This window comes from Maniola hyperantus, chromosome 2 (assembly GCF_902806685.2).
Source record: "Maniola hyperantus chromosome 2, iAphHyp1.2, whole genome shotgun sequence".
In the NCBI taxonomy this organism is placed as follows: Eukaryota; Metazoa; Arthropoda; class Insecta; order Lepidoptera; family Nymphalidae; genus Maniola; species Maniola hyperantus.
The window spans coordinates 4387374-4413083 of NC_048537.1; the positions used below are offsets into that span (position 1 = coordinate 4387374).

At 36.0% G+C, this 25710-nt stretch overlaps 2 protein-coding genes across 7 annotated transcripts in view; one reads left to right on the forward strand and one right to left on the reverse strand.

Annotated features, from left to right (window-relative positions):
* Positions 1–25710, forward strand: part of kcc (solute carrier family 12 member kcc) — a 334603-nt gene that overhangs the window by 220245 nt on the left and 88648 nt on the right. The window lies entirely within an intron of this gene.
* LOC138403791 (trypsin CFT-1-like) overlaps positions 3423–25710 on the reverse strand; it is a 54925-nt gene continuing 32637 nt past the window's right edge. The window contains exons 1-4 of one of the 3 annotated variants that reach the window (XM_069505654.1): positions 21697–21980; positions 7179–7350; positions 6593–6848; positions 3423–3786 (exon numbers count right to left, since the gene is read on the reverse strand). In XM_069505654.1, coding sequence (XP_069361755.1) covers positions 3490–3786; positions 6593–6848; positions 7179–7285 — 660 coding nt within the window. In that variant the 5' untranslated portion in view covers positions 7286–7350; positions 21697–21980 and the 3' untranslated portion in view covers positions 3423–3489. Of the gene's footprint in view, positions 3787–6592; positions 6849–7178; positions 7351–19715; positions 19741–21696; positions 21981–25710 lie in introns of those variants that run through there. The other 2 variants (XM_069505658.1, XM_069505649.1) reach the window with 2 other exon arrangements.

A 25710-nucleotide genomic window follows, 5' to 3' on the forward strand; every position in this document is an offset into this window, starting at 1 on the left:
ATTTCTTTGTTTTTCTGTTTCAGCGCACATCACGCTTAACGGATATCAATGCTTAATTATTTGTCTATGGAATAGGTGCGTATGACGTAAACCCACCCATCCGAAGCCGGGGCGAGTCAACTAGTTACATCTAAATTATCAAATAAAAAAATTAAACTCATAATCTTAGTTGACATGGTACTTTGGGTATTTCCTATTGTATAGATATATTGTGCTATCGAAATAAGTTGTAAAAAGATTAAAGCCAGAGATATTAAATTTTTATAGATTTTTTGGTTCATATTTTATATTATGAAGTTCTCTATCGTAATATAAAGTGCGTAACTATTGAAAATAATATCCTAAATTAAACCAACTTGGAAGTATAAATTAAAAAAGCTTAATCGGCTAAGTTCAAGTCAGACCTCGCTCTTGAGTCGTTGTTTTGTAATTAAAAGACAAAAATGCATGAAAAATTGCATGCCATTCCGCAGGAAACGTTTGTTTTCTAAAGATAAAGAAATAAAAACCGACTTCAATAACCACAAACACTAAAAATTAAAAAACATCATTTATTACCGAATACATTATGTAACTAGCTTATGCTCGCGACATCGTCCGCGTGGACTACACAAATTTCAAACCCCTATTTCACCCCCTTAGGGGTTGAATTTTCAAAAATCCTTTCTTAGCGGATGCCTACGTCATAATAGCTATCCGCATGCCAAATTTCAGCCCGATCCGTCCAATATTTTGAGCTGTGCGTTGATAGATCAATCAGTCAGTCAGTCAGTCACCTTTTGCTTTTATATATTTAGATACGCCCGCAAGACGGGTATTTTCGTAAGCAGGGGTAGCTCTTATTGAAAGAGGATAATGATGATCCTCTTTGGGTCACTGAGCCAGCTCAGTAAATATCTTAGTAGGTACCTACTAAATAAGTTTCATTGGCTTGCAAAATAGTCACTTATTATACTATACAAAAACAGACATAAGTATGTGTCAGTTTGAATAATTTAGGCAAGCATAAAGCTCATTTCATACTACGAGATATATCTAAATGAAATTTCAGTCTGGTCAAAATAGACATTCAAGGTTACATTAATTCGCACAGAGCTAAAAATTGGTACGAATGTTAGCAACATCAATATAAACCGATGGGGACTTTTCTTAATTCATTTATATCTATACTAATATTATAAAGAGGTAATGTCGTTAAGTTTGTTTGTAAGGGGTAATCTTTGAAAATACTGAACCGATTTTAAAAACTCTTTCACCAGTAGAAAGCTACATTATTCCTGAGTGACATAGGCTATATTTAATTTTTTAAAAAATTAGAGATTCCTTCGAAAATTGCAATAAATTGAAAAAAAGTCGTCTCATCTGTGAGCTTCCGTGGCGTGTCCATGCGGGCGAAGCCGCGGGGATCAGCTAGTAGTTAATATATTCGTGCTCCCAACATTCGTACCCATTTTTAGCCCTATGCGAATTATAGTAACCTTGAATGTCTATTTTGACCGGACTATAATATAATTTAAATATTTTTTTCTTACCATTGTGTTTCTTTCATAAACTATTAGTTCAGTTCTTACGCTCGACTTATCTGTCTAAATGTGCATGCTGTAGCCACATATAATTTGAACTTAGCACCTAGGATTTGAATAAGGATTTTTTTTTTTGAAAACCGAAATCCACGCGGAAGCTAGTATTTTTATGAAGACTTTGGTGAAAAGCAATGTGAATGGGTGTACGGTTCTTCTTTATTTATATTGTTTTCTTTCCTAGTAGATACTTAATTTTGATCTTTGGAAATAATATGCTGTTCCAGTGATGATCTGGTGCTGAGGCGTTAGATGGCCGATCTTTATTTTCTTTTATCTTTGCCCCTGGTTTTTATCTCTCATTGAACTATAATAATCTTGGCATACACCTGGTATAGCTACTGAACAATCCTTGAGCAATATATTTTATCTTGGATATAAATTTTATTATATTAAAGAACCAGTATCTACCCTTGTGTGTAGTATTAGGTATCATTATTTGTTATCTTCATAGGCAATTTATATCTATAAATCGATATAAATAGGTACATTCGAGTATATAAGACACTTCTTAAACAATATTAAGCTCAAATGGATAAATTGATCGAGCTTATTTACTTTATCTTCGCACATATCTTAAAATTCTGACTATGAAATCAAAATGTGTCACATATTGACCTACTTTATTCACATAATATGTACATCTATGGTATAATAATTTTTAAATAATCATTATAACACTGTTTTGTTAGGAAAATAATGCTATAAAATAATTGTTTTCCATTTTAGGGTTCCGTATCTCCAGAGAAAAAACGAAGCTTATAGGATCATTTCGTTGTCTGTCAAAGGGAAATATCCGAAAACTGTGAATTTATGGTTACATCATAGAAAAGTGTTAAGTATGCCAATCCGCGCTGGGCCAGCATGGCAAACTATGAACTAAACTCTTCTTATTCTAAGAGGAGACCCGTGCTCAGTAGGTAGTGGGCCGGCGATGGGTTGATCATAATGATGATGATGATGATTTGAGAAATCCTTGTAAATATAAAGAAAAAAGAAAAAGTTTGAACACTTATAACAGAATATAATTTAATAAGTAGTTTTTTATTGTTATCGTTTAATCTTGTAGCTTATATAATCCAGAACGAAGCTGCAGAACATGAATAAAATGCAAATCCGAAAATCCTCTTTGTCAGAAACAGCTTATCTTTCTCTCCGCTTGTATCGTTTGATCTGTACAGTAACTTCATCTCCATGTTTCTGTACGTATTCGAAAAAAAATCGAAGAGCATGATTACTAATTTGTTCAGGATTAGAACTTTGACGACGGATATCCCGCCAGATAAAATTAGGGAATTTATAATTTCGAAATTAGTAATTCTGGTCTGTTGGGAGGCTTTGGCCGTATCTTTGCGTGGCAATCGCTTAGGGTGTTCAAGTTTGGTAAGCGGCATTATGGCGAGGGTACGGGACACTGGGCAGAGTCGATAGGCCAGCGTGGGCGGTTAGCTCTTGCGCCTCTACAGCATAGCAAAATTGCAACACAAAAACTGGTCAAGTGCGAGTCGAATACGCACATGAATGGTTCCGTACTACCATTCCACAAGAAATAAGTACTTACATTATGGAGAACCTACATGCATGAGAATGCATGTAGGTTCCCTCACGATGTTTTCCTTCGCCGTTAGTTGTCAGACTTATACTTACTCCATCAGAGGTGGCGCATATTGCGCAATTCCTCGCATGCCAGGCATAAGTATAAAAATAAATATAGTAGCACATAATTATACCTACCCAATATAGAAATTGTAATATATATAGTTCTGTATATGTATCTACTACCTTGTTATCATACAATAATTGCAATCATTTTTGTGGAATAAATTAAAAAAAGCTTAAATATGTAAATATTTATTAACTTTCTAGGCCTCCATCAATGTTGTTCAAGTTAGAATCCAATAGTTTAGAATTACATATTAGTCCGTATCCAGTTACTGAACCGGGACACGCGAGCATTGACGCCAGGATAACGCGGCTGTGCGCACCCGCGGCCGAAGGAGCAAACACCGACGATCACGTTGTTATGGAGGAGAGGCCCCCCGGAGTCGCCTTGGCACTGGTCCCGGCCACCGACGTCGATCCAGCCCGAGCACAACATGTTGTCAGTGATGGTGCGGCCTCTAGCACCGTAGCGTTCCCTGCAGATTGCCTGGTTCACAGTCCAAATTTGTACCTGGCGAAGGCGTTCCGATGGTAATCCTCCAGACTGAAATGAGAGGAACTTTATGAGAAGTATTAATTACTAGCTTATGGCTGGCACAACCTCATCCGCGTCGACTACACAAATTTCAAACGCCTATTTCACCCCCTTTGATCTTAAAAATCCTTTCGTATGTAGCAGAGACAACTCATAGACAAGTGACCAATTGTCAATGTCGTACGTAGGTGTCACCTGTCATGTGTCAACGTCAATTGATAGACTTTCACTTGTAAGAGTTGGCCAGAGCCGTGCACACTAAGCTCATTGTATTAATATTAATTACTAAGATAATCCAAGTGTAAATATTAAAATAAAGCCAGATAATTTAAAGAAACATTATTTTATTTAATACAACGTTACATGGCGCAGCCGTTTTCGAACAAAACATCAGATTAAAACGGATTACAAGTTTGGACTGAACAAAGACAATGGCTGACGGGGCAACGACTACGATGCAAGGCGACATGTGTGGTGTCGAATTTAAGATGCCGCGAGGAATAGATCTGGAAGATTTGGATACGTGCTGGCAGCAGTGGCAAAAATTCAAGGATTCGTTTAAGATATTTATGCTGGCGGCGGGTTTTGAGAAGTTGTCGTTACATCGTAGCCGATGCCTACTTTATAATAGTTATCTGCATGCCAAATTTCAATTTTTTTATTTTTTTACTTATATTACTTTATTGAAACTGTTATAAACTTCGCACTTATGATCAGAGACAAAAAGTTCGATGTAATTACGCAAATAGGTACGTTCAAATGACCGAACAATAAATAATAATGAATTATAACTACCATTCATTTCATTTTCGTAGGTTTATTCAAATTGCCATCAACGGCCAAGGGTGGTGCTACTTATTAGTAGCTTCAGCGCGTATAAAGTCGATCACACCGGTTAAGCAGGTCGGTAGCGATGCTAACGGATCGGCGATTAACTTGGATTTTGTTTTGAGCCCGAATATTGCCTTTACCTTTACTTCATGCTTTGAAAAGCCCGCCCGCCGGCTATTAGGTATCATGAATCGGCATTTGAAAGCGCTTCGTGTAAAAACTTGTATCCTGTTGGCTATCAAATCGACATCAGTTGTTAAAAAAATATTTAGGTAAGTACTGTGTTTTCAGGTTTATTTAGAACGAGCGAAGACGCCTGGCAAATATATAGCCAAATGCGGAGGGCTATAATGATAAGAAGAGAAGAGAGGGAAAAAGAAGAAGATTAGGAGGAGAAATTTAGGAGGTCAGCACGAAGTAATGCTTATGCAGTTCCGTGCTCACCTTGGTAGACATGGGGAGGTTATTTTAGTCCGTGCGAGTCGGACATACCCTGCCAGCAGGCAGGAGTCCGTAGGGGTTTTTCCCTCCTCCGAAGAAAAATAAAAGGTTTATTTAGAACTGCACCTCTCACAGCACTGCAATCTCGTTGCGTTACCATGACTCAATTGGGTATTTGACTCCAATTTTTTTATTACTTTATTATAAACTAGGATAAAAATAATGACGTACGTAAACTGAAAAAACTAATTAAATCGATCAAATAACAAAAAAGTTATAAGCATTTAAATAATTCTTTTTTTTTTTCTTTTTTTTAATAGATATAGCGAGCAAACGAGCAGGCGGGTCACCTGATGTTAAGTGATTACCGCCGCCCATGAACATTTGCAGCAACAGAGGAGCCGCCGGTGCGTTGCCGGCCTTTTAGGAATTTGTTGGTCCGCCCCTTGAATAACCCCATGTTATAATCTAGTGGGAACACCGCCGATGGGAGTTGGTTCCACAGTTTGCACGTGCGTGGAAAGAAGGATCTGGCGCAACGGACGGTCGAAGTGCACCAGACACCCAGATGGTGAGGGTGGAATTCCTTACGGTGGCGCGCGGTGCGGTTGTAGAAAAAAGAGGGTGGAATGAGGTCAAAAAGCTCTTCAGAGCACTCCCCATTATACAGGCGATAGAACACGCATAGAGAGCTAACGTCTCTGCGGTGCTCCAGGCTTTCCAACGAGCCGGTAAGTTTGGGATCGTCCACAAGTCGAACAGCCCGCCTTTGGATCCGATCAAATGGAAGGAGTTGGTACTGGGGTGCTCCAGCCCAAAGGTGGGAGCAGTACTCCATGTGAGGGCGGACTTGCGCCTTATAGAGTAGGAGCCTATGCTCAGGCGCGAAGTACCGCTTTGCTCTGTTGAGCACCCCAAGCTTTTTGGAGGCTAATTTGGCCTTGCTTTCCAAATGATCGCGGAATTGAACCTCGCTCGAAATGTGGACTCCAAGGATCCCAATGCTGTTGGAAGGTGTGAGGGGAGTGCTCTGAAAGAGAAGAGGTAATGTAAAAGGGGACTTTTTGGCGGAAAACGCGCAAACCTGTGTTTTAGATGGGTTAAATTGCACTAGGTTTTGAATTCTGAATTGAATGTTTTAGATGGGTTAAATTGCACTAGGTTTTGAATTCTGAATTGAATTCTGATTAGACAGAGATAGCGATATAGCATTTTGACGTCACACCTCACTAATGCCATAGTAGCTTCGTGCGGTTTCATACAAATTTTCGTTTTGCGAGAAAGGGATAGAAGACCCTCCCACTCCAAAATTAAAATGCCTGTAACTTTGTAAATCTTTGCTGGATTTTAATATATAATATTTTTCAGCGTACGTCATTATTTCTATCCTAGTTTATAATAAAGTATTTATCAAATTCAAAAGTAGGAATATACCCAATTAACTGGGTCAAAATATCGATAACTCAAAATCATTGTATTAGTCGTGGTATATGGACCCGCTATTTACGTTATAATAGGTAGGTAATGAAAATGAAAAACTTACAGAAATCGCTCCCCATCCTATAGCCCACACTGCCGTGCCATCAGGCAGATTGAGGTTGGCTGCAGCGAATGATGCCGCTCGAACGTTATTGTTGAACGATATAGTGTTGGAGGTGCGAAGGATAGCCACGTCATTATCTGTTGTGCGAGAGTTGAAGCTGGGGTGGAGGATGATCCTAGCGGTGTTGTGGATGACGCCGCCACTACTGGCTGTAGTAGAACCCATACGCATACGCCAATGTCTTGGTTGGTCACCTCTGCAACATAAACAACCAATTGATAGCCTTCAATAGCTGTCTGTGTATTTGTTCCTTGGTGTACAAAAAATTTTACTCGGCAAGTCAAATAAAAGCTAGTACAGTACGGCAGAAAATAATGTACATCGACATTTAAAAAGGGATAGCGGTTTCGTAGAGCATTGTCTCTGTCATTGAGACCGACAAAACGTCACATAGGTATCAGTAACCGAGACAACGCTCTACAAAGCCGAAATCTAATTCTAAAGGTCGATGAACAATATTTCTTGACGGCTACTATTCCCATTAGTATACAAATAGCATGATTTTGAAAAACAAAAATGACATTACACAAAGCAATGAGCTGCAGAAAGGACAGCTCTATTGTTGAGTATCGAGCCCCCACAGGCCTGCAAATAAAGAAGTCCAGTTCTGGAATACATCATCACAACAGCCATGGGCCATCGGTCAATGCTGGTCACCGTGCCCCCCACTATCCTCCCACCTAGGGGCGGGGGCTTAGCTGAAAATAAAATATACTTTAATAACATCTTTATTTTGTATAGTAAACGTATCGTAGTAAGAAATTCATAAACGACACGTTATACGCGACCTTCTTATCGTGAACAACCTATGATAGCAGACAAAAACTAAGAAAAAACGGTCACGTGCGAGTCGGATTTGCACAGGAAGGGTCCCGTATCACCGTACAAGAAATAACACTTTTTAATTTTTTTAATTTTTATGGCGGTTATTTTGAAATGTTTAGTATTTTGTTGTTATAGCGGCAATATAAAATTTCAGGTGTCTACATATTATTATGGTTCACGAGATACAGCCTGCTGACAGACAGACGGACGGACGGATGGACGGACGGACTGACAGCGGAGTCTTAGTAATAGGGTCCCTTTGGCACCCTTCAGGTACGGAACCCTAAAAACCAGTGTTTTTATAATGTACTTTCGTGTTAGATTACGCGTCCCAAACATTCGCTGTGTTCAATTTAAAAGTAGGTATGCCTACTATAAACAACTTAACCTCCAATCCGGGTTTATTAGTCTTGGGATGACCCTAGTATGAATCAAACGCAGTTCCAATGTCCACAGTCTTATATTCAGGTACACTTGTCACATCCACTTAGTTTATATCTAGCTTAATTAATCACCTAGTACTTATATCTCGCTTAATTACTTTTATATCGTTCCTTTTTTACTCCCGCGCGCTGTCGCACCTCGACTCGCGGGTGACAGCTGGCCGGTTTTTCTGTGTTGCCCACAGTCGTCCATCCTGCTCCAGATATGTCCCCATATCTGACCACTCGGCCTTCCAACCGAGGGTAATGCCCTCATACCCATAACTCAATAGGAGCAACATAGAATACCTTAACAGTCCTATATTATAATTAATATGATTAGTATAATAATTCCTCTAACAGATCAAAGCTAACATTGTTAGATTTAACAAGTGCACAAAACAAGTGCCAACGAGACCTACAAAATACTGGTATCAATAATCATTATGTACATTGCAATCAACATCTGTAAGTCTAATTCTTATAAATACACAACAAATCACACTGAGATAAGTAAATAGTAAATACTATAAGTCATTCTGATTTAAGCTTGATATTAAGAAAATTCTATAATCTAGTTATTGTTAGTGATATACGTATACAACCAATTCACAATAGTATAATCAAATATTGAAATCAACACAATTTATGTTAATACTTAATACAAGGAAATTATAGTGAAATCAATAATTTAATTTTTAAATATTATTATGAACTACATATTCTTCAAGTTTGTATTTGTATTTAGTAATACGTGAATAAATATTTGCATGGCAAATGTGGCAATACTAATTATGAGAATTATAAAACATCTTTGGTAAATTGCATTTAAAGCGAATAAAATATAATCAAACTTAAACAAAACAACAACGAGGAAAGAAAAGAAGGATAGTGAATTATCACCAACTTGAATTCTGAGTGCTAAGTACTCTATGATTTTAAACCATGTCACTATCCGTTTTCAATTAAAGTAAGTTTGTTTGCCCTTTCCTTCTTACCACTGTAATGACATGAATTCTAATCCTACATAATGCTCTAATGCAACACAAATACAATATTTTCACTAGTATAAACATTTTAAGAGATATGGTAAGAGTGGTTGGATCCCATTGACCATTACTAACACTTTATATAAAATTAATCACAAAGTTCTACAATATACCAATGTACCTAACTACTTCTGTAGACTTCATAATTTCTTTAAACTTAAAAATAAATTAAAAGAATATCTTATAATCCAATGTTCTCATACAATTGATGAATATTTGATATGAGTTGACCTTGATTATAATGTCTTTGTAGTGTTTCATGAATTATCAATTTGACTATCGTGAATTGACATTTAATTATTCTCAAGTGGTACCTACTGATTGACACCGTTGAAAAAAAATAATAATATTACAATATAAGTATGTAACGTAAAACAAATAATAAGAAAACAATATGCCAATCTTTAATTGCATATATGTAGTATTATACTAAGCAATATCGGTAAGTATATGAATAATGATTGTAAAATATTTTTGCAGACCAGAAAGGCAGAGATGTCGGCACAGATATTATGTGACCATATTTTGTACTCTACTTGAATAACAATAAAAGATAATTACCTATCAAATTGAATTATTGAATATTGAACCAATATTCTTGATGTCTACGAAATCAAGATAAATAATATGGTTAAATGTAGTTGTTATTATTAATAAGTACTAAGATCGAAACAAACCACAATGTATTCTAAGGAGAACCCAATAATCATATTATTTCAGAAATTTAAAGAAACATGAATCCACTAATTGATAATGATACACAGTACAGATCACTATGAGATCTACAATGTGCACAATGTAATCCTATATTTTCAAATAACTGAGACGACTGCCTCTGACTGTATCTCGATTGTAGTACAACAAATACTATTATTAATATAACAAAATAAGTCACAATGATGTTAGCCAAGGTATTATTGTATTATTATAAACTCGTTACCCGTGGTGCCCCATATCATCCTTGCACTAGGGGTAGATGCATGCATAACTGTGTCTACCATAAGCCCCGTAAGTGCGATAGAGAGCGCAACAGACGGCGTTTTGTTGCCCCATTTTATTGTCTCGCAAGCAACGAGTCCTTGATGGCACTATAGACTTAATTGATGTAACATACAATAAAATCTGATTTCTGGAAACTTCCATTCTTGTACATTCTTGAGCGCGTAAGGACGAACGATGCCAGAGACCCTCGTCCTCTTATGATAATATGGTTAACTTGAACACGGTGATTGAGGACAGACAGCACCCAACGCTGCACCAACCCAGCGTCATGCTGAGCCGTGAATTGCTGCATCGGTCACCGTTGCTTGTCTCGTGTCAGTGTGTGACAAATGAATGACAAAGATGTAGGAAATTATTTCGTGATACATTGGTGTACTTATACGCTTTGATAACATGTCAGCGATCCATACATTAATACCTAGCGAGTGAAGTAAGCAAGCCTTCGTGCGCGAACTGCTTATATAGTCTATTGGAATAGATGTTACTTGAAATAGTATTTAAGAATTTGCTCTTTACTGTGCTGTTTCCACCAAACATCAACGTAATACAATGAGTGACTGCGAAGATGTGCATTAACATGAACCGATATTTAGCATTTACAATCAGCATGTCATTTTAGATCTACTTTAAAGGGTCTATACAACTTCTACTACGTACCGAATTCAGCAAGACATAATTAATATATTATTACTGAATACGTCCATTATAAGAACTTTAATTTGAATTTAAGTAACCCTTGAACATTAGTAAGTATCTGCTAGAACAGGTAAAGTGATTTCCAACCATGATATCTACTTCTGTACCCCTATTCTGTAGATAAATCTATTATTATTAATAAAAAGGATACACCCTTTCCACTTGCCGACCCCGATTTAGTCTGCTTGTTTTCCATCAAATTAACTGGACTCCCTCTTGTCACCATCGCGACCCGATCAGTTGCTGAAGTTCATACTGAAGATCACCGTCCACTCGCATCGGGATTATCGAATCAGGTTTTACCAGACTATTATTTTTCGTCATTTTTCAGACGCTTCGTCAGTCGTTTTCCAATTCGTTTGTTGGTTCTTACTAGGACCAGCTTTTGTCACCGGAATACGATCCATTGTTTACGTCAGTATTGCCACCTTCCATTTGTCATTCTTGATTCCTTATTCTTAGGTTTATATTATAATCAATGCTACCCTCCTTTGGCACGATTGCTACAAAATCAAAAATTTCCACTTGCTGTATGTCACAATTGGGACATGAATTAAATTTTCCAATAACAATATGTCTCATTTGGAACATATAAAATAGACAACCTTTGACACAATTGGGACAAGGTATATTACATAAACTATTCTCAGCAATTACCGCTTATCACACCAGGAATAAGTCCATACATAAGTCGGTATTCTTTTCTCCCATTTGCCACTTGGTTCATCATAAAATATTCTCAGGAATCACCGCTTATCACACCAGGAATAAGTCCATACATAAGTCGGTATTCGTTTCCCTTATTTGCTTGTTGGGTTATCATAAAATATTCTCAAGAATCACCGCTTATCTCACCAGGAATAAGTCCATACATAAGTCGGTATTCTTTTCTCTCATTTGCCGGTTGGTTCATCATAAAATATTCTCAGGAATCACCGCTCATCACACCAGGAATAAATCCATACATAAGTCGGTATTCTTTTCAACTATTCTCAGGAATCACCGCTTATCGCACCAGGAATAAGTCCATACATAAGTCGGTATTCGTTTCCCTGATTTGCTTGTTAGGTTATCATAAAATACTCTCAAGAATCACCGCTTATCACACCAGGAATAAATCCATACATAAGTCGGTATTCTTTTCAACTATACTCAGGAATCACCGCTTATCGCACCAGGAATAAGTCCATACATAAGTCGGTATTCGTTTCACTTATTTGCTTGTTAGGTTATCATAAAATACTCTCAAGAATCACCGCTTATCACACCAGGAATAAGTCCATACATAAGTCGGTATTCTTCTCTCTTATTTGCTCCTTAGGTTATCATAAAATACTCTCAAGAATCACCGCTTATCACACCAGGAATAAATCCATACATAAGTCGGTATTCTTTTCAACTATACTCAGGAATCACCGCTTATCGCACCAGGAATAAGTCCATACATAAGTCGGTATTCGTTTCTAATATTCTCAGGGATCACCGCTTATCACACCAGGACTCAGTCCATACATAAGTCGGTATCCTTTTCTCTCATTCACTAGTTGTCAGTTTGTTTAGAGTCTAAAAATAATAATCACATTCATAACAATGACACGTTATATCATAACAATATTAAACACCATTTTTTTTTTTTAATTCGCTTCCTCAAGACAGCCACCAGAAGCGATTATTTGTGTACAGTCAATAGAATGAATATTATAGTGTCAACGGTTATGGCAAACCCGCTAAGTGTTTGCTCCCTTAATACCTCATTTGATTAATCTTCTTCTTAATTTGCTTTATGGCTTTTAGTAATTTGATTAATGATTTGAAAGACTAGTTATCGAGACTACTGAACTCAATACTCAAATCGATATTCTTAACTATTTGTGGGGTATCTACAGTAGTAAACATCTTTAGGTCACCGTGGGCTCTACCGCGGTTGTTTGACAGCTACAATGTCACGATCGCAATCATCTCTGATTGGTTAATGCTCGCTCACTATTGGCCACAATGCATTGTTGCAACAAGAATCGCACAAATTCAGCCAATCAGAACAATAATGATTGATGCAGGTTTTAGACAATCGCCCTACGTGTAATGTCTGCAAGTGATAATAATTGTGCAACTCGTTTGAAATTTTAATGTAATTTAAGGGCACACACACAAGAGAGCAATCCGTCTTTTGTTTATAATAATTATATTAATAATTTATTTATTTAGTAAAAATATGCATCTCATAAGCTCCTTTTTCCAAAGTCAAATAGCTAGTCAAAATTTGGGCAGTAAAAGTAGGGAATCCGTTTCTCCACTATTTATCCGATGGGGCTTGCAAGGTTAAGATTTACACTTCTCTGTATACTGACAATTTCATTTCTTATTTCAAAACCTAAACCTAAGTCAGAGATCGAATTATTCGTGCATTATTTATACCCGAGAAACAACGATATGATAAAATTATGTGTTAGTAGGCTATATAAAGAAATACAACAATCCAGACCCTGTAATACATAACATTGCCACAGTCATTGCCACTTCATTTAATAACACCTTCGTAACTCTCTTTTGTTATTAGAGACACATGTTTCAAAGTTTCCTTTACTCGTACATAAAAATTGAACTTCGTAACTTAGTATTTCTTTCTAATTTCTATTATTACAGCAGATAGTATCATCTATTAAGTTGGTAAGCCAATCCAATAATAACAACAGTAAATAATTTATTATGTACTTGGTAGTTAACCTGTTGTTCAGTGCGTGTTTTTCTGAGGTAGTAAGTACCTAAAGGCTTTGATTTATGGTAGCAGATTGTACAACAAGGGCACCAAACAAGCCACTTGAGCCGAGTTATAAACACTGCTTTTCACTTCGATTGCGAGGAAATGTAACAATAATATTACTATAAGTACATATCTATAGATTGTCCGAAAAGAGTAGGGATTAAATGAGGGTGCTGTAATGAGTTTGTAGGTATAGGTCGCAACCTCAATACAAGTGCAAAAGTTCACTGGCACCATAGAAATTACATACACTCTTTCTCATCCATATGTCATTCAGAGAGACTGTTGTTTACCTATAAATACCTTGTGCATAACAGCATGAAACGCACTTTAGTCCTCTTATAGCCAGCGTAAAATAGAACCTTACGAGCATGAGAAGTGGAAACGTATTTTTATTTTATTATTATTTTTATTTTCCGAATTCTAAAAATCACGAATGCATGTCATCTATTAGTATAAGAGGATGTCAGCTACTAGTGACTTTATATGAATGTGATAGCTCATATAATTTTACCTTTTTAATTATAAAACTCTAAGAACATTTGAAAGAACCACTGTTATGCTGATAAATAAATATTTTAATTCAATTCCATTTATTTATTTTCATCTGATCTGATCAGTTAAATTCACTTTAGGTTAATATAATAATGATTCAATTCATTTTCCTTTCATAACCTCACCTCTCCTTAAATGGTAGTTGCAGCCAATGTAATTTATAATTTTCACAAGGGTGAGCAAACGGAACAAAAGTACATACTAGCACTTAATATAAATTTTATTGGTATAAGAATCAAATAAAATTCCAACATCCACATGGCTACTTCGTGAGCATAAGTGTTGTATGTCTTTCTGTTTCTGGTATGTACATAGTTAGATTAATTCAAACCTGATATTTCATACCCTATACCTACTAGGTATTCAAAGTAATCTAATAACTCTAATTTGGTCGAATAAGTAAACCTACAGATTCAAAATAGGTTCAATGTTACCTACTTTATCTAGTGGACCAATTAATTATTTATTAGCTGATCCACCCCAGGTAGAATTTTCCAAAATCTTTTCTTTGTGTCCAGTAGTAGCTTAGTAGGGAACTCAAATCATATTTGATTATGCAGGGCCTGCGGGTTGATCTATGTCTGTCAGTACATAATACAGACTATTCAGTCGGTAGATAGGTATTAAATGGGTGCATCTAGCAATCGACTCTATTAGTCTCCCTATCACTGTCTATCATTCTCACAACCATACCATGCCTACCATAGACCCAAATCCAAAAATCTTACATTAAATGGTAGGTAATGAAAACACATGCACCTGACACATATTTCAGGCATTCTATCCTTAAATTGTACTAAAATATTACTATGTGTATAGTTAAGTATGTAATTATTTAATTAAACAAGAATAACTACTCATATTGAGACTATTCAATTCAAAGTTTTAAGACTTTATTTTAGTTACTAGGTAAACTAGATTTGCTTCAATTAACCATAGTAGTATTCAGATGTTTCTTACCTTCTTATTACTGTATTACATAACAATACCTTGAGGTTACACCCTCTATCATAATGAGGCAGCCCGGGATGGCTTTTTTTCTTTTGTATCATTATAACAGGCCTCACACCAAGAGTTACTGTGTTCTTATCCGATCCATGCAGGTACATGACTGCTTCTAATCACAACTTGAAGGTTATGTGCACTTCTCCACCACAGATGCCGGCCAAAACCACTTGTTCATCTCACATTCGTCGACCTCATCGTCAAGTCGGGGTCACAGGGTTGTGTACATCATCAGAAAAGTTGTCGAACATGAAAAAAATGGTAACAGTTGAATAATCTCGGAAATATTGCATTTAAGCGACACCAGTATCAAGTACATACCTACTTGATTATATCAGACCCCTGTCTGTATATAACCCAAATTTTGCACTAAAACCATTGATTGACCCATTGATGTAGATATGACCGTTGTTATTGTAAGATTATTATTTCTATTTTTAACTAAAGCACATGTACATATTTCTTTTTTTAAAATGATTGTTGAATGATTTAAATTAAGACTTGAATAAAATTATATTGTCAACATTACTTCCTAGATAGATAAAGTTATATATAAATGAGTTAAGTAGATATTATTCATTCTAAATTTTCACATTTTATTATGCTATGATAATGTACTATAGGTAATAATTTGCACACTCAGTTATTGGTTGAATGTGTTAGATCAAAACAGATTTAAGACCAAATTGTACCACATTCTAGCAAATAAACTCTACTTTTTTATTTCTACACTAGCTCATGTATCAAGTACTTACCTACATAATAATCTAATTGTTTTCTTGATTCTACTTTAATATAGGTAGGTGCCTATTTGGTTTAAAGTATTTCATATCACTTATTACCTTATTTCGATTTTAAAATACAAGGTGTTAGTACTACGGTGCGTTGCATCCAGTCTTGAAATCAATACTAATACTACTTATAACTTCATAGATCAAATCTTGGGCTAGGTATGTCCCTACATAATAATCCATTAAAGCGGTCAGAATAAAACTATAATCCCTTACTTTGAACTCTCAAATAAGTCATAATGCTGATATCTACTTACTATTAATAATTATAGCCTTCACTTACTCTGTTCTAAAAGTATCAATTGGTAATATTGTGACTTATCAAATACCTACTTAGGTATTTTGATGCAGTAATCTTACATTAGGCACTCTTAATATTCACCCATGCTTTAATGAACATCCACTGTAAGAAGGTAAGTACACAGATTCACCGCTTTCAATACAACCTATGGATGCATTGGACCCATCGACCTACGTACTTCTGCTTGTTCCAGACAGTATAAGGTGCTTTCCTCCAACCAATCTCTTGAGTAGTTGCGTTGGAGACAAGTCCTCCAACTCGACACAGGTCTACTCAAGTACTCCCAAAGTAATAGTGTAGCACCATTGCAGTTTGTATGTATTTCATATTCACTTTGTTATTCGTTCAGGTAGATTTCTTCATATAATTTCCGATATAAGTACCTAATAAATATGTTGCTATGCGTCTTGTACAGGCACTTTTAACATCTTCCAGGATAGACCCCGCATTTTTGGGCATGAATCACATCCAATCTTCTGATATAAACAACTTAACCTCCAATCCGGGTTTATTAGTCTTGGGATGACCCTAGTATGAATCAAACGCAGTTCCAATGTCCACAGTCTTATATTCAGGTACACTTGTCACATCCACTTAGTTTATATCTAGCTTAATTAATCACCTAGTACTTATATCTCGCTTAATTACTTTTATATCGTTCCTTTTTTACTCCCGCGCGCTGTCGCACCTCGACTCGCGGGTGACAGCTGGCCGGTTTTTCTGTGTTGCCCACACTACGGATCGCACAGATTCTTTTTTAGTCTGGCTATGGCATATGCGAAGTACAGAGCCGCGCTTTAAAAATGAGTAAACCATTAAAACTATATTATCTGTACCGCTGTTGATTACAAATAGATAAATATATAAAATTAAAATTGAAGTAATAAGTAATTTAAAATACAATTTATATAATTTGAAATAAGTGAATTTAAAATACAATAAATACTCATATTATTCATAATAAAATATAATTTAGTTAATTTTAGATAACAACATCGTAACACTACCAAATAAAAGTTAATTCCTTGCTTTCATCAGGCATTATAAAGGTAGCCATGTTAGGAAGGTATGTGAGTGAAGTGAAGACTAAACACTCGGCCCGCGCATTGTACAAATTCTGCGTTCGGATGAGCAATTCTATACATCTAGTCCACGCGGACGTAGTCGCGGGAATAAGCTAGTTATTGCCGCGACTTCGTCCTCGTGGACTACACAAATTCCAAACCCCTACTTTACCCCCTCAGGGGTTGTACTTTCAAAAATCCTTTGTGAGCGGATATCGACGTCATAATTGATAATAGCTATCTGCATGCCAAATTTCAGCCCGATCCGTCCTGTAGTTTGAGCTGTGCGTTGATAGATTAGTCAGTCAGTCACCTTATACATTTAAATATTTAGATTTCGATGGAAAAACACACTTTACGTAAGGACACTATAAGAGTAGACCATACCAGTCCGTGGAGTAGAAACTACGATTCAAATATAACTAACAATTCTACCTGTAACTACAGCCAACGTAAAAGCCCACAGTAGCAAAGTGACACGCATCCTATCAACAATAACAGTGGCTATAGCTAGTGCTTCGGAGTGTTTATATAGTATCCAGTTGCTTATAGCAGACAATATAGAGATTATATTTCCCTTAAATAATACTTTTATCGCTTAGAGGATTCGCTTATTAATATTAGTTGATTTAAAGCGATTTAATCTCCCATGTACCTATCTCTCCATTTTACCTAACGCACTTATTCGATTGCCAAACATATTTTACACAATATATCAACAAAACTAACCATTTTCAGAACTAGTCGAGATCTTAGTCTAAATCACTTGACTCCCAAATGGTTGTCATTTATGGTTAGAATAGAATAGAATAGAATGTTTTTTTATTCATGTAAACTTTTTAAAAGTGCTTATGAAATATTTATTTATTTTAGTCAGGTAGTTTTAATTTACCACTGGTTCGGAATGCCGTTCCTACCGAGTTGTATGTGAATTGTGTGTTTGTATGTTTTCTTACCCTAAACATTTTTTGTTTTTTTAATTACCTTTGTGTTTCTTTCATAAGCTGTTAGTTCTACGTTCTTTCGCACGACTTATCTGATTTCTCAGTGAAGAGTGTGCGAGCGAAAGAGCTTGGTTAACGGGGAACGCATGCTTATTTTAACTATAGCACCTATCTGGACATCTAAATTATTAACGTTAGGAAAAGCGTTCAAAAGGACGTTTCACTAGAGAAGTATTAGTGACAAAAAATTGTAGACACTTTTATAATTAGATAGACCTATTTAAATAGGTTACATCGACGATCTATATAAATCTTGATCAGAAAAATAGCACGTATGACACAGTACATAGAAGGCGTGATATTCTTTAATCTGATGGATCAAAGCAATTTATAATCTTGTGAAGTGTATCGAAGAATATCCTGTTTTGATAGCATCTGCACAGCGATTGCTTAAATACGTGCAATAATAATTTTGTTCCTATCTTAATAAAATGAGCCAACCTTTTATGATAACGATAGACAAACAATGTGTGTAAACAACTCTTATACGTATTAACTTATAAAAATATTATTTTCTGCAATTAGTATAATCCCATTTTCATGTAGGTAGATAATCCGTTAAAGCCACAAAGCAAAATAAGTAGAAGAAGAAGAGAGACAGCAAATGAACTGTCGGATTGCTATTGCTGTCGCTAATGCAACGTTTTACGTAATCACCCCGCCGTTCGAAGCCGGAGCTGGTCAGCTAGGTTCTTATAGTACATTGGAACTAGGTAAAGAAATGAATATACGCGTAATTTCTTTTAGATTTTATCAATATGTGCGACTTAAATCATGTGAACCGATATGAAACGCGGTCAAAGAGTTTATTGAAAACTAGCTTATGCTCGCGACATCGTCCGCGTGGACTACACAAATTTCAAACCCCTATTTCACCTCCTTAGGGGTTGGATTTTCAAAAATCCTTTCTTAGCGAATGCTTACGTCATAATAGCTATCTGCCCGATCCGTTCAGTAATTTGAGCTGTGCGTTGATAGATCAGTCAGTCAGTCAGACAGTTAGTCACCTTATCCTTCTATATATATTTAAACTGCTGATATGTACGAGTAGAGTACGTATAAGCATGATTATTTTTGATTATATCAGTTCACTCAATGTGAGCTATCTTTATTGGAATCGGCAACAAAGATAAGTGGAATGCACACAAAGTTACAACGTTATCTTACAACGTTAACATTTTATTCATTCAGTAGCACCTACTTATTACCAATTTTTTTAATCCATAGTAATATAGGATTAAATTTTGTTATCTCTTAATCCTCCAATATAAATATGGATAAGATATTTAACGAAGGAACTGTCTATAGCAAACAGCTGTGGAATAATTAATATATATTATTTTTGATGATTTCCTCTTGAACTCTTTTCAAGTTTTGACAATTGGGTATTTGACTACATCACAAATAAATTATTTCTTAGTGATTATTAAATTGAGGGTCTTCCAAAATACTTACGTAAAATCCAATTCCTTTGTGTAATAACCATTTTAAATTATCGATTAAACCAGAGATAATATATTAAACTTGTTTAATATATTATCTCTGATTAAACTAAAAAAACACGTCAAATGATTGTGACGTCACACACCGGTATTTCGTGGGTATTTCATAGAATGTCGCAAAGCGCGCGTGTTGACGTTTGATACAAAGTTACTGATTTGACTAGTTGTCAAATACCGTATTGTCACCATCATCAGTTTAAGGTGGTTTTCAACTCACATAATAATATGTAAGTAATTAATCAAGAATCATTAAGTATATCAGCTCTCGTATGTGTGTTTCTAATATTTAGTACAAATAAACCTACTTCGTCTCTGCTTAGAGATGTGAGGTGAATCTTTTGCCTTTTATAAATTTCCGTACCCGAATGGTGCCAACGGGACCCTATTACTAAGCCTCTGCTATCCGTCCCGCCTGTATCTCGTGAACCGTAAAGATACAGAGTTAAAATTTTCACAGAATACTGTTATACTGTTACAGCAATAAAAATTAAAAATTTCAAAATGGCCGCCATGAACAAAATTAAAAAGTGTTATTTCTTGTACGATGGTACGGAACCATTCGTGTGCGAGTCCAACTCGTACTTGGCCGCTTTTCTTCTACTGGGTCCGCGACAGGTTGTGATGGAAATCGGGGTATGAGGCGAGGGGATGCCCCACACAGCCGCACGTCATCCGCGCTCGCCCGTACCGGGATAACGCGGGGTCTGTGCGGGGCGTTCCCTCCCCGATTGCCCTCTCGACCTTTCGCGTATAATATGTGCATTTGTACAGTGAAAGGAATGTTTCACTTGACAAAAATGCATGATAACGCACAAGTATGATTGACGTGAACTAATATTACAATACTCTCTTCGGCGTCAACGTCTCGTGTGATCCTTGGCTGGACTGTTGCAAAATAACTGATAACGTAATACACTGAAGTACATAGAACTTAATAACAAAGATATTAATATTCACCAACCAGTCTTCTTTTATTTCTCGGTGAAAATAGTGTCCGGTAAAATTGACACGTTATTACATGCAAACTTTAATTAATAATATATAATATGTGTTTAGTTAATTATACCAAAAAAGATATTAACAAGAAATGATAGGTATAAAGATACCTAAGTTTTAATTTGGACGAATTTAATATGAAATATAGAGGTGAGAGTTCGTGCAGCGATAATAGTTACAAGTCAGTGGCAACAGGTAAGGTCAATTTTAATCAGTTGTTATGAAATATATCCAAACGTTGTTTTGTTGATAAACCTTTTGATATAATAATATCATGATGCTATGTTATGATGAAATCCTAAGTATGTGCCCAAATAAAAATATGCTTATTATTAGGTGTAGGCGCTTTTCTAACTGTCTGTTGTATGAGGTCTGCTGCCACATGGTCTGATAATAATCATTGTGCAGGCGACCTAAAGTCTCCCTTTTCTCACAATCACAAGAAGTTGAGCGAATTAACACCCATAATACGTGCACGAAACGTTTTGCGTCATCATTCCTTAAATCCTTATACGCTTGGCTAAGGTTTGGAATACTCTTACGCGATCTTCCTACCAATCACAGCCCCGATAACTGAGAAACAAGAGTGAATACTCTCTCTCTGCATAAAGGCTGTGACCCTTAGCTATGAGACTAATCACATTTCTTGGCATAGTTATGCGATCGGTTTCCTGTTTCTCCCGCTTGTATTTATTATCTAATGTCGACGAAATGGCTATTTCAAAATATGGTAAACAACTAAACTTAACACTGCACTTAACCAATGATTAAGATCTTTTGTTCACCGCCGCCGGGCTATCAGTCACATGCGCGGCGATAACCAAAGGATAACCTACTTATTCTCGTATAAATAAGACTCATTATAGCCGACACAAACAGTTTCTTATTGAAGTTATAGTTTAAGTATTTCATGTGTCTTCATTTGCGATGAGGTTGTTGTCAGGTCAGGATCAAGATGGCGGTGCCTCGGAAGCGGCTCTCATGAGAGGTCAGTGACCTTACTTATACTGTTATAAAAATAGCCTCTAGAATTCTTTGAAATATATTTTAATGTATAAAACGGGTACATACCACGATTAATTTGAAATATCTCATACTTCTTAAAATAAGAGAAATCCTCACAAATGAATACTTCTCAATTTCCATACACCTATTTAGTATTTTATAACCCTTTGTAACACTAGTGCGCTCCCCAGCGCTTTTCGTACAAAATATGTAGTTTGCTTCGCAATTCGGTATTTGACAAGTAGTCAAATCAGTATCTTTTTATCAAACGTCAAAACACGCGCTTAGTATGCAAGCTTCTATGAAATACTGACATGTGACGACACAATGATTTGACCTACTTTTTTAGTTTAATCGATAATTTAAAAACGAAGGACGCTGATTTTACGTATTATTTTTGACATAGGCAAATCCTACCCTATTGAATATTACAATCAAAATCAATGAAATTTTGTAAACACGTTCTTTCTAGAACGTGTTTACAATTTCATTGACAAAGGTCAGTTTGTTGTTTATGAGATTTCCATAAAAGAGTGCAGTTTCAGAGTTTTGTGCGAACCTAGTTACAGGTCGTTGCTCTAAACTTAATAATATAACGTAGGTACTGTTTTGTCCGTTTACTTGGCCACAACTACATCTTTTTTGTTTAACTATTTAGAACTAAGCACTGGAAAGTTACACCCTTAATTCGATTACTTAATGCCATGTTTCACTTATTTATGTAAGCTATAACTTAAATGAAACTCAAAGTAAACACGCTGGCATAAATTAGTCTTAGAAGTGAAAGTTTTGATGTGCCAATTATATCAATCTACCGTTACAAATTATAACCCAGTTATCAACATAATGAGCACATAAATAAAAGCTTTTATTTTACTAATTGCCGTCTTAGTATCTGGTCAAATCTTGCAACTGAATTTTAGACCAGTTTCTCCCATCCGATTGAGCTGTGGAACATATTATACCTAATATGAAACTTTGATTAACTGCAACGATATGGTACCACGGAGGTGGTCCTGTTATGTGACCATCTCCATGGTATAGGAACTCCTCATACTCCATAGGAACTCCTCAACTTCTCAACATAACTCCATCATGTTTGAGCCTGCTGACTTTGTCTTGAGGAGCACTGTAGAGTGTAGACCTAGATGATGTTCAGGGCCATCATAACTTCGGTTTTTTAAATCTTAAATGCTAAAACACGGTAAGTAGGTACAGGTAGAAGAGACCAGAAAGGGAGAAATTATTATTATTAAATAAATCGTAGTTTTCCGATTCGCTCCCGCACCGATCCACTACCGCTGTAAGCTCCTCAGTTACCTGTGCGTTATACCTACCTATAAATAGATAACCCTTCAATTTACCCGTGTCGTAAATAAACAGGGTGCGAGCCCTTTTACTATAGAGAATAGTGGCTAATAACAGAGCCTTTACGGCAGGGCTACGTTGATGTTTGCCCAAATTAATGGCGATGTTACACTACATTCACGTAGCACGTAAAGTTTTACTATTATAATATAAGCTGCAGGGTAATGTAAGACTTAGGCCCAATGCATACCGGCAGTAATAGAAATAGATGGAGAAAGATTTTTTGTTTTAATAACAATTAGGTACCTAGGTACTTTTGAATCGTCAAATGCATCTACCACTATTTCGGAATGCCTTTCCTAACAAAAAGAACCAGCTAGAAACTCGGCGGTCACTCTTTTTAAGAATGCGATTTACAATAATATGGCATGTTGTATTAATTGCAGTCCCGCGCAATACTGGAGCGAGCTGCGAGCCAAAGCTGTGCTCTTTTATCCTTTACATCATCTTCGACTGTGTAATATGCTTTTTTCAGGTGCAAACTTTCAAGCAGACCTAAGCTGTAGCGTCTTTCTTGATAACCTTGAATGGTTACTTCAAACCGAGTTTTATTTACATTGGCATAGGAAGGCGCGTGTCGAGCTCAGACACGCAGCATGCCCAATCGCGCCGCACTTGCTCCGTATTTTGTTTTCAGTGTACCAATTTCAACTGTATATATTTAAAAGTCAATAATACTGAGTTTAATACCTATCCAAAAAGTCGACTCCATTCCACTCCGTCTGTATGCGTCAGCCCTTATTTTTATTTTGGAGAGAACGTCGGAGTAATTGCTACAATAACTCCGTCATATTCATATTACCTATATCTTATTAGTTTATTCCTACTTTTAACAAAACTTAACCGTTATTTCTCGTACAACTCGTTTTAACTGTAAAATTTTTAGGTCAGATTCTGGGATGGTTTATTTTATGGACTTTTTTATGATAGATGTTTCCTGCACCCATTGTGAAGACGCTCCATAAAAAAAATAAGAGTTTAATGGGTATTTTAGTACATGTGGGTTCTATCAACTTGCTTTTAAAAAGTCCGCACGAAGTAGTCTCGGAAAAACTACCATTACCATATAACACAAAGAATATTTTCAAAGTCATCATGATCATCATGATCAACCCATCGCCAGCTCACTGCAGAGCATGGGTCTCCTCTCAGAGTGAGAAAGGTTTTGGCCGTAGTCTACCACGCTGGCCAAGTGCAGATTAGCATTTTCAAAGTAGGTATAGGAGATTTTAGTTTTTTGAAGAAGAAAGAAAGGAATCTTTCGCCTGAAAAGCGGAAAAAAACCAGTACAAAGTTTTCCAAAGTTACTTTCTTAATTATCGTACAAAAAAAATGGTGGTTTATCAATTTCACAATACTTTGGCTTGGGCCCGACTTGTTAGAAACGGAATTTTACGTCACGTACTTACTGATAAATTGATTGCTTTCAGAGACTTTCCTCAGTTCAAGTACAATTTTAAGTATACTTTAGAAAGTTTTAACGAACCGCTAGAAATGCGATTTTTCTTGCGTGCTGTTTTTATAGCAGGGAAACGTATATCTATGTCGTGAAAATATTTTGATATTGCGCAAGGGTCATACAATCGCTTTCCTTTTAAAATTTTCTAAATGATGATAAAAACGTCATAATATCAAAGATACCCGCGGGACTTTTAAAAAACCTATATTCCTGCGGACGAAGTCGCTTGGTAATATTTTATAAAGAAGTTTTATTGTAACACCATTACGAAAACAATTACAAAAAAAGAGAAGGTTAGATGTTATAAACGAAGACACAGACAGACAAACAATTGCGACTTTGTCTAGACTATAGAGAAAAGATACTATGGTGATGGACTTTGTGGAATATTTTAAGTGCATTAAATAATAATTTTAAAGCTGACTGAACCAAATTATTCTCGGAGGCAAATAAGGTACTTGATACAAATAAGGCCTATGCTCGGAAAAGGCCTACTCTCCAGAAAACCCGGTTAAATAAATGTAACATAAAAGATTCTTCACGCACATACATACTACTATGATTAGGTACGAACTGCTCAGGCGCCCTGCGCCTATTCCCTGAGCTTGTTGCGACACCTTCTTTGTGGAAGTCGGGTTTTCCGCGGCGCACTATAAAATTTTCGTAATAACAAGGCAAGTTATTAGGTTTTATATTGACATTTTATATAAACTAATAAGTAGTTACAATACCTTAGCCATTATATTAGATAATTATTGCTTTCATTTTCATCATTTTGAATAATGGAACGAATTATGGAACTTTATATTTTATCTGGTACGGTACCGAATAAGGCCCTAGGCCTTAATTGTAACCCTAGGCCTTAATATAAATCCCGCATTTTAATACGCATTTTGATGTCTAGCTCTCAAAGTACTACGAATAACTAAATCTAAAAAGACTCCTAAACGTGCTACTTGGTCGGAAGAAAGCTTAGCAGCCTGCAGCGGCAGTTTAGTGCCTTGTACACAGCAGTGCAATTTAATAAGGCCTATATTTTTTTATTTTTTTTGGTAAAAAATTCGGTTTTTTTTACAGAATGTGTGCTTTATTTATTTAATTACGAGTGACAATATTTTTTTAAATAATTTATTCATATTATTGTTAATATGAGAGCTTAAGTCTGACAAGCCATCTGTGTTTATAAATGTTTAATTACTGTAATAAAAAGCTTAGTTATCAAAAGATAAAAGGTAAATAAAGGCTGTAAAATA